The following is a 10466-nucleotide window of genomic DNA, read 5'->3' as shown; positions in this document are numbered from 1 at the left end:
TGGTATTGCAATACATTTATAGATCAGTTTGGGAGGGAATTTATACCTTAGAAATAGTGAGACTTCTGAGTTGTGAACATAGTATATCTCTCAGTTTATTTAGGTCTTAGTTTCTCTCAGCAATTGAAGCTTTCAATGTACAAGACTTATACAACTTTTGTTGAAGTTATTCATAAACATTCAATAAATTCAATACTATTTTTAAAATGCATTTAAAAATTCAATTTCCAAGTGTTTGTTCCTAATATGAAGATACATGATTGAATTTTGATTTTGATATTGTGTCCTGCAAGTGTGCTAACTTACTCATTAGTTCTTTTCTTTTTTTTGTAGTTTTATGTTTTTATTAGCACATAGACAATGTGCACATAAACTGTCTGTCTATTCATTTTCTTTGATGCACAGCCCCAAAGATTGGTGACTCTGATGGCTATCTGGGCTGCTCTTTCCACAATGGCTCTGTGGTTCTTGGAGGAGACATTGTGAGCAATCTCTGTACAGTAAGATTTGTTGCACATCAGCAGCACCTCAAGCTCCTTGATGTTGTGGACTAGAAACTCCTGGAAGCCACTGGACAGCATGTGCTTTGCTTTCTTGTTGTTCCCATAACCAATGCTGGGTGTCAGGATCTGGCTCTTGAATCTTCTGCACACCCTCTTTTTAACTATCTCGGGCTTCATTGGAGGTCTGAGGGCAGCCATGATGCTGAGTAGGAGATGGCTGCCTCCTCTGTAGGCAGCACCAAGGAAGAGCTAAACTTATTCATTAGTTCTAAAAGTTCTTCTGTAGATTCCATGCAACTGTCAACATAGGTAATCACAGTGTTTTTGAATGAAGACCATTTTATCCTTCTTTTCCGTAACATATAAGTGACCTTAAAAATATTAACCTACTGTACTGGCTAGAATCTCCAGCACAATGTTGAGTAGAAATGGTAAGAACAAACATACTTGCACTAAACACTAAGAGTAGTGAAAAGTATACAGTATTCAGTCTTGCACCATTAAGTAGGGTGTCAGCTAAAGGTTTTTTAATAGATGCTCTTTATCAGGTTGAAAAGTTCCCTTCTTTCTCCTAATTTGCTGAGAGTTTATATCGAGAAGACATGGTGGATTTTGTCAAATGCTTTTTCTGCATACATGGGAATATCATACCGTTGCTCTATTTTAGTCTTTTAATATGGTGGTTTACATTGATTTTGAAATTCCAAACTCCCTTGCATTCCTGGGATAAACTCCACTTGTTCGTAATGTACTATCTTCCTACATATTGTTAGATTCAGTTTATTGATATTTTGGTAGTTCGTGAAAGGTGATTTTCAGGTTTGTCTTCTTTTCATGTCTTTCTTTCTGGTTTTGGTGCCAGTATAATGCTGTCTCACGTAATAAGTTTGCAAGTGTTGCTTCCTCTTCAGAAGTTCCTTCTTCTTCAATTTTCTGATAAAGTGCATGTAGAATTAACATTATTTCTTTCCTTAAATGTTTATTAGAATTTACTAGTAAAGACTTTTGAGCCTGGAGTTTTCTTTGTGAGAAGGCTTTTAGCTACAAATTCTATTATAAAAAACAGATATAGGGCCATTCAGGTTGTCTATTTCTTCTTAAGTTAGCTTTGGTGGTTTGTATTTTACAAGGAATCTAAGTTGTCAAATGTATTGGCATAAATTTATTCATAATATTCTCTTTCTATTCTTTAAGTAGACATAAAATAGTGCTGTTCCCTCTGTCATTTCTGACACTGTGGTCTGGATCTTTTCTCCGTTTCCTGATCGGGTCATTCTACGTCAACGAGCCGAAGAGAACTTCTGTACATGAACCCTGTACTGCTCACTTTATAGCAGGCTGGGACCTGTTAGCTCGAAAGCCTACGGGTGCCAAACTCAAATTTTACACATCTGGTTGTTTTAAATATATCCCAAATGAACCCATCTTTAGCTTTTTAGAGCCTCTACGTTGCATACCCCAGGATACGGCACCCAACATCTGCCAGCCACAGATAAAATATCCCCAGAATTCTCTGCTCCAAACAACCTCCACTGTGCTGCGGAGCAACACCCTGTGGACACAGAAGTCTTCTGTTCCGTTCTCCTCTTCCTCAAGAATTCTCTTGCCCTCCCCCCTCTGGCAGGTGGTCCCTGTATAGAAGACTCCGGGTGGCCTCGTGCGAAAAGGGAATTCCCCACATGCCACGCTGTCAGCGTTGCCCAAATAAAGCTCATTGTGTGCTATTGCTACTTCATGGTCATTTCTTTTTTCTTATTTGGCTCCCAGATCTCTTGAACTCAATATAAGTGATGATTAAAAAAAGGGGGGGGTGTAGAATTTTGTAAATGATGAAGAAATTGATATGGGGTCCACCCAGTCAGTGGGACAACCAAATGGCGAAATGGTCATGGACAACCTTAGGTGGTTGGGACTCAAAATTTGGAACATTGCCACGTCAATTTGGTGCAGAATTGCTCTGTGTCATATTGTACTCTATATTTTTTATAGTCTTTTCCAGTGTCTCATCAGCTTGGACAAATGGTACCACCAGTATTTGAGCGAACCCATGCCATTGGAACAGACTTTTGGGCCAGAGGCCCTGAGAAGCCCCAAAAGGGAGGTCAGTCCACCCACCTGGTCTTCCACTAGAGAGGCACTGGACAATGTAAGACTTTTGGGTCTGAATAGTAAAAAAGTCAGAACATAGCCTCTGGAGAACGTGTGGGCTAATTCCAACTCCGTAACAGGCTGTAGCAAGAGGGTCTCCCCACAGCAGACTGGTGATTTAGAGAACTCCCGAGATGGGAGAAAGGCAGGTAAAAGTCAATGAGGCCAAAACGTCAGGTTGGGCTGGTGTCTTTAGCACAGTGTTGGGAAGTGCCTTTGTAAAGAGCTAGCATGTCTCTGCTGCTTGGATCTGCAGTGGCCAACAGTTGTGCTGAGCCGGCTAGAGCATTACTTAATGTGACTAAATGCAAGGAAGTTTATATTCCTGCTCTTCCCTGGACTCCAAAGGAGGTGGTTGTCCTAGGTGCCCCAAATCTTGAAATGAGACACTTGTTGGGCTCTGTTTGCTACTGCTTCTCACAGAGACGCTGTCTCTTCAGAATGCCACTGGGGAGTAGGCAGGAGCTGGAACTCCTAGGGAGATGATCTAAGGGAGGGTTCTGGGGAAGATGACTGGTGCCCTCTAGAGGAAAAGACTGCACAATACACCATGATAGTCAAAAAAGGGTCTGTTCTAAAGAAACAGAATAAACTATCCAGGGAGGATTAGGGCAGTTAGTGGAGATGTTGGCATCTCAGAGTTAAGTACTCCCCATTCTGGTATTCCTGACAAAGGTTGGCTTTTGCCTGATGACCCTAAAGCAAAGCCTGCCAATCAGTGGGCTTTGTCAATGCATACAGCTTTCCCTGTATTTTAAAAAATTACCTCCTTCTTAAATTTTAAAAGATGCCTGAATACCCAACTACAGTATTTATACATGCATATTTGCATGGTGTTAAAACTATTTTTTTTTAAGGAGAGGATTATGGTTAGCCCGGATAGTAATAAGCTGGTAGAGAGGGAGAGAGGAAGTTTAGAGTATAATGATAGGCAAGAGGCATACAGAAGCCTTCCAGGGTGCCGGCAATGTTCTATTTCTTGATCTGGACAAAAATTCATCCAGTTGAACATTTGTGTTTCATACTTCCTTTTTTCTGTACATGTGTTATTTATTGTCCACAATAAGAAGGTTTAAAGGAAAAAACATGAACTAAGACTCACTGGATTTTTGAAGAAAACCCTTGATGTGAAAGTAAAAAACCCAAATAAAGAAAGAGAAAAACAGACTCCAGAGGAAAGACAGAAATTCAGGAAATGAAAGAGAACTTAAAAAGAAAAAGTTAATTTTGCCAAAGAGATTCTTTTAAAAATTAAAACCTTAAGCAAGAAGAAAATGCAATTAAAAATGAAATAGAGACCCAATTTTAAAAATGGGCAACACACCTAAATAGACACCTCACCATAGAAAACATACAGGTGGCAAATAAGCATATGAAAGTGTGCTGAATCATATGCTCTTAGGGAATTTCAAAGTAAAACAACATACCATGACATGCCTACTAGAATGGCTAGAATCCAAAGCACTGACCATACCAAATTCTGTCAAGGATGTGGAGCAACAGGAAATTTCATTCCCTGCTGGTGGGAATGCAAAACAGTGCAGCTACTTTGGAAGGTAGATTGGCAGTTTCTTACAAAGCTAATCATAGCCTTACCACATGATCTAGCAATTGTGCTCCTAGATATTCACCCAACTGATTTGAAAACTTACATCCAAACAAAACCTACATAGACATATTTACAGCAGCTTTATTTATATTTGCCAAAAAGTAGAAACAATTAAGACAGCCTTCCATAGGTAAACAAACAAACAAATTGTACTATGACCATAAATGGAATATTATTTTGGTATTTGAAAATGAGCTATCAAGCCATCAAAAGATATAGATTAACCTTAAATGCATAGTGTTAATTGAAATAAGTCAGTCTGAAAATGCTACTGACTATATGAGTCCAACTAGGAGGTTAAATGGATGAAGCAAAAGGGATTTTTTTAGGGCTGTGAAACTATACTACTACTATAATATTGGAATGATGGATAGATGACACTATTCATTTGTCAAAACCCATAGGACTTTACAATATGCAGACTTAAAAAATTGTTTAGGAGGTTGGGGAAATCCTATGATGGAATACAGACTGTGACAAAAACATCGAATATATTACTAATGTATGAAACAACCTCACTGAGGGGGATTGGAGTAGAGGTGCTGACCTACATAACTGGAAATGAGTGGAGTCTGTAAGACTAAAGGCAAAAAGGACTGCATGCAATCACTATACTTCTGTTGATAAAGTTGTTTCCTATAGGTGAATGAGTTAGTAATTCTGATATTGCTCTCTATATATTCTAGAATTGAGTAGTAAAGGGAGGGCAGAGGGTGAAAGCCAGATTCCTCACTGGTAGACTGAGAGTTTACAGATAAGGAAGAGGAAAGGCTAGAATAATCCATATGTCAATAGAGTAGAGAACACCAGTATGAACGCATGTGTAGCTTAACACAGATACAGATGGTTACATACAGAAATACTTAGAGATCTGTTCATACACACAGGTTAGTACACACACACACATGTCCTTTCTCTGTCAGCAGAGAAGACCTAGATGCAAAAACACTCCAGTAGCAACAAGCACACCTAGTGCCCAGATCTTGGTTTCTAATACCATCCTCCAATAACAAGAACCAGGGATCTTTGGAGAGATGGGTAATTCTATGACTGGGGCAAGAAATAAGAAATATCCAAGATGAGCTTAGAGCATCTTACAGTGCCAGAAAGGAAGGAATTGCTCAATACATCACTCACACACACACACACACACACACACACACACACACACTGATGGGGCTACATCAAAGGGACACAGGGGCCAACTGAAAGAGCTCCCAATGGCCAAAGCTAGATCAGTTTGAACAACAAAATAAAGAAGTACTGGATTACAACCAAAATATAAAATACTCTGGAGTCTACATTGACCAAAAAAAAAAAAAAAAAAAGATCAGATAGATTGAAAAATGGGGGATACAAATCTCCTATGCAGAAAAATTCCAAATAATTTCTGTAGATACTCTGCCCTCGGGAAGTGGAGCATAATTCCCCACTCCTTATGCGTGGGCTGGAGACTGATTTCCAGCCCAAAAGTTCACTATAGAAAAGGGAGAAAAGAATAGCTTTACAGTGGAAAACATGACATACACTATGTCAGACAGCTCATCAAGATGATAATATGTTGCCTTGATACGATGTGATTAATTGAAAACGGTGCTTTAGCTCCATGGCCTTCCTCCCCAAAAGCAGTAACAGCAGTCTAATCATGAAGAAAACACCAGACAAATTCCAATACAGGAACAGTTTACAAACACCTGACCAGCACTCCTCAAAATTGTCAAGGTCATCAAAAGCAAAGAAAGTTTGAAAAACTATCACAGTCAAGAGGAGCCTAAGAAGACATGATAACTAAATGTAATGTATCCTGGATGGGATTCTGAAGCAGAAAAGGACATTAGATAAAAACAAAAAACAAAAAACAAAAAACAAAAAAAAAAACTTAGGGGCGCCTGGGTAGCGCAGTTGTTAAGCATCTGCCTTCGGCTTAGGGCGTGATCCCGGCGTTCTGGGATCGAGTCCCACATCGGGCCCCTTGGCTGGGAGCCTGCTTCTTCCTCTCCCACTCCCCCTGCTTGTCTCTCTCCCACTGGCTGTCTCTCTGTCACATAAATAAATAAAATCTTTAAAAAAAAAAAAAAACTTAGGGAATCTGAAAAAAGTATGGACTTCAGTTAACAATGTATCACAATTGGTTCATTAAACTAACAAATGTACCACACTAATGTAAGATGTCAATAAACTTGGTGTAGAGTGTGCAGGAGCTGTTTGTACTACCTTCTCAGTTCTTCTATAAGTCTAAAATGGTTTTTGAAAATAAAGTCTGTTTGTAAAAAATGAAACAGAGGGCAACAAAGAGAACTTACAAAAAAAAAATAATTACCATGAGTAAAGAATTGAAAAATAAAGTTGAGGAAATCTCAATGTTCATAAGATGAAAAAATGTATAAACACAAATGTCCAGCATCTGACTAATAGGCATACCAGAAAGAGAGAAGAAAGAAAGAAAGAAAGAAAGAAAGAAAGAAAGAAAGAAAGAAAGAAAGAAAGAAAGAAAGAAAGAAAGAAAAGAAAAAGAGAAGAGTGGAAGTCACTGAAGAAATAATAGAAGAAAATGTCCCAGAACAGAGGAGACGTCTTCAAACTGAAAGAGCCCTTCAAGCACCAAGCAAATGAATAGAAAAGGACCCACACTAGGGCACCTGAGTGGCTCAGTTGGTTAAGTGTCTGCCTTTGGCTCAGGTCATGATCCTGGGGTCCTGGGATTGAGCTCTGAGTCAGGCTTCCTGCTCAGTGGGGAGCCTGCTTCTCCCTCTTAAAAAAAAAAAAGACAAGACCTACACCCCACACCCATACACACTCTTGTGAACTTTCAGATCGGAGACAAATAATCCAGAAAATTTCTAGAGAGATTTTTTTAAAAGGTCACCCTTAAAGGAATAAGCAAATTTCTTTTTAGCAACATTGGATACTAGAAAAGATTGACAAGATCTTCAAAAATTGGGGGGGGGATTATTTTGTATCTTGACTTCTAAACCCTGCCAAATAATGAATCAAATTTGAAGGTAAACTAAAGTTATTTTCAGATGTGTGGTCTCCAAGGTTTCTTTCCATGATCTTTTCTCAAAGAAGTTACTATACTCTGGCAAAATAACCCTATAAGAACAAGAAATAATTCTATAAGAACAAGAAAAATGTGGGATCCAAGATACACTGGAACTTTCAAGGGAGGAGGAGACAAGGGTATTATATAAAGCTTTCACATAAAGGAAGCAAATAGAACGGTAACAAAAACTTTTATTAGTATCAAAAGAATTATAATAAAAAAACAGGAAAATATCTGTCAAATCAATAAAGATAAGTGAATTTAATTTAACAATTAAAAGAAAAAATTCAGATTAGAGCACAAAGTAAAACCCAATATTGTGCTGCACATATAGGAAAATGACACCAAAAGCACAAGATACAAGAGAAAAAATAAACTGAATTCCATTAAAATGAAAAACTTTAAAAAAATTTTTTTTATTATGTTAGCCACCATACAGTACATCCCTGGTTTCTGATGTAAAGTTCGATGATTCATTAGTTGCGTATAACACCCAGTGCACCATGCAATACGTGCCCTCCTTACTACCCATCACCAGCCTATCCCATTCCCCCACCCCCCTCCACTCTGAGGCCTTCAGTTTGTTTCTCAGAGTCCATAGTCTCTCATGCTTCATTCCCCCTTCTGATTACCCCCCTTTTCTTTACCCCTTTCTTCCCCTACCGATCTTCCTAGTTCTTATGTTCCATAGATGAGAGAAATCATATGATAATTGTCTTTCTCTGCTTGACTTATTTCACTTAGCATTATCTCCTCCAGTGCTGTCCATGTTGCAGCAAATGTTGAGAACTCGTTCTTTCTGATTGCTGAGTAATATTCCATTGTATATATGGACCACAACTTCTTAATCCAGTCATCTGTTGAAGGGCATCTCGGTTCCTTCCATGATTTGGCTATTGTGGACAATGCTGCTATGAACATTGGGGTGCATATGGCCCTTCTCTTCACTACGTCTGTATCTTTGGGGTAAATACCCAGTAGTGCAATGGCTGGGTCATAGGGTAGCTCAATTTTTAACTTTTTAAGGGACCTCCACACTGTTTTCCAGAGTGGCTGTACCAACTTGCATTCCCACCAACAATGTAGGAGGGATCCCCTTTCTCCACATCCTCTCCAGCAATTGTTGTTTCTTACCTTGTCAATTCTTGCCATTCTAACTGGTGTAAGGTGGTATCTCAATGTGGTTTTGATTTGAATTTCCCTGATGGCTAATGATTTTGAACTTTTTTTCATGTGTCTGTTAGCCATTTGTATGTCATCACTGGAAAAGTGCCTGTTCATATCTTCTGCCCATTTTTTGATTTGTTTATTTGTTTCTCACGTATTGAGTTTGAGAAGTTCTTTGTAGATCTTGGATACCAGTCTTTTATCTGTAGCATCATTTACAAATATATTCTCCCATTCCGTGGGCTGCCTCTTAGTTTTTTTGACTGTTTCCTTGGCTGTGCAGAAGATTTTTATCTTGATGAAGTCCCATAAGTTCATTTTATCTTTTGTTTCTCTTGCCTTTGGAGATGTGTCATGAAAAAGGTTGCTTTGGCCGATGTCGTAGAGGTTGCTGCCTATGTTCTTCTCTAGGATTTTGATGGATTCCTGTCTCACATCAAGGTCTTTCGTCCATTTGGAGTTTATCTTTGTGTATGGTGTGAGAGAGTGGTCAAGTTCCGTTCTTTTGCGTGTAGCTGTCCAATTTTCCCAGCACCATTTATTGAAGAGACTGTCTTTTTTCCACTGGATGTTTTTTCCTGCTTTGTCAAAGATTAGTTGCCCAAAGAGCCGAGGGTCCATTTCTGGGTTCTCTATTCTGTTCCACTGGTCTAAGTGTCTGTTTCTGTGCCAGTACCATGCTGTCTTTGTGATCACAGCTTTGTAGTATAGCTTGAAATCCGGCATTGTGATGCCCCCATCTTTGTTTTTCCTTTTCAACAGTTTCTTGGCAATTCGGGGCCTTTTCTGGTTCCATACAAGTTTAAGGACTATTTGTTCCAGTTCTTTGAAAAATGTCATCGGTATTTTGATCGGGATAGCATTGAAAGTGTAGATTGCTCTGGGTAGCATGGACATTTTAACTATGTTAATTCTTCCGATCCATGAGCATGGAATATTTTTCCATCTTTTTATGTCTTCCTCAATGTCTTTCAAGAGTGATTTATAGTTTCTAGAATATAGGTCCTTTATGTCTCTGGTTAAGTTAATTCCAAGGTAACGTATGGTTTTAGGTGCTATTGTAAATGGGATGGATTCCCTAATTTCTCTTTCTTCGGTCTCGTTATTCGTGTATAGAAATGCAACTGATTTCTGAGCATTGATTTTGTATCCCGCCACATTACTGAATTGCTCTATAACTTCTAATAGTTTGGGAGTGGATTCTTTTGGGTTTTCCATATAGAGTATCATGTCATCTGGGAAGAGAGACATTTTGACTTCTTCTTTGCTGATTTGGATACCGTTTATCCCTTTTTGTTGTCTGATTGCTGTTGCAAGGACTTCTAATACTATGTTGAATAATAGTGGCGAGAGTGGGCATCCTTGTCGTGTTCCTGATCTTAAGGGAAAGGCTTCCAGCTTTTCCCCATTGAGAATGATATTTGCTGTAGGCTTTTCATAGATGGTTTTTATGAGATTGAGGAATGTACCCCCTATTCCTACACTCTGAAGGGTTTTAATCAGGAAAGGATGCTGTATTTTGTCAAATGCTTTTTTGGCATCAATTGAGAGGATCATATGGTTCCTGAGTCTTTTCTTGTTGATATGATGTATCATGTTGATCGATTTGTGAATGTTGAAACATGCTTGTATCCCAGGGATGAATCCCACTTGGTCATGATGGATAATCCTTTTAATGTACTGTTGGATCCTATTAGCTAGGATCTTGTTGAGGATTTTGGCATCCATACTCATTAGGGAAATCGGTCTGTAATTCTCCTTTTTGATGGGGTCTTTGCCTGGTTTGGGGATCAAGGTAATATTGGCCTCATAGAATGAGTTTGGTAGCTTTCCTTCTGTTTCTATTTTTTGAAATAGCTTTAGGAGAATAGGTATTATTTCTTCTTTGAATGTTTGGTAGAATTCCCCCAGGGAATCCGTCAGGCCCTGGACTCTTGTTTTTTGGGAGGTTTTTGATCACTGCTTCAATCTCTTCATACTTACTCAGTCTGTTTAA

The 10466-nt window shown here is 38.8% G+C and overlaps 1 protein-coding gene across 1 annotated transcript; it reads right to left on the bottom strand.

Annotated features, from left to right (window-relative positions):
* Positions 1 to 335: 335 nt before the first annotated feature.
* Positions 336 to 701, bottom strand: LOC130544576 (60S ribosomal protein L32-like). Its single transcript, XM_057316849.1, has one exon. It carries the CDS (start codon positions 699 to 701, stop codon positions 336 to 338), a length of 366 nt encoding a protein of 121 aa, XP_057172832.1.
* Positions 702 to 10466: the final 9765 nt, after the last annotated feature.

Source organism: Ursus arctos, unplaced genomic scaffold (assembly GCF_023065955.2).
Source record: "Ursus arctos isolate Adak ecotype North America unplaced genomic scaffold, UrsArc2.0 scaffold_1, whole genome shotgun sequence".
NCBI classification, from domain to species: domain Eukaryota; kingdom Metazoa; phylum Chordata; class Mammalia; order Carnivora; family Ursidae; genus Ursus; species Ursus arctos.
Note: the sequence above shows the minus strand (reverse complement) of the source record. Positions and strands in the feature narration are given on the sequence as shown.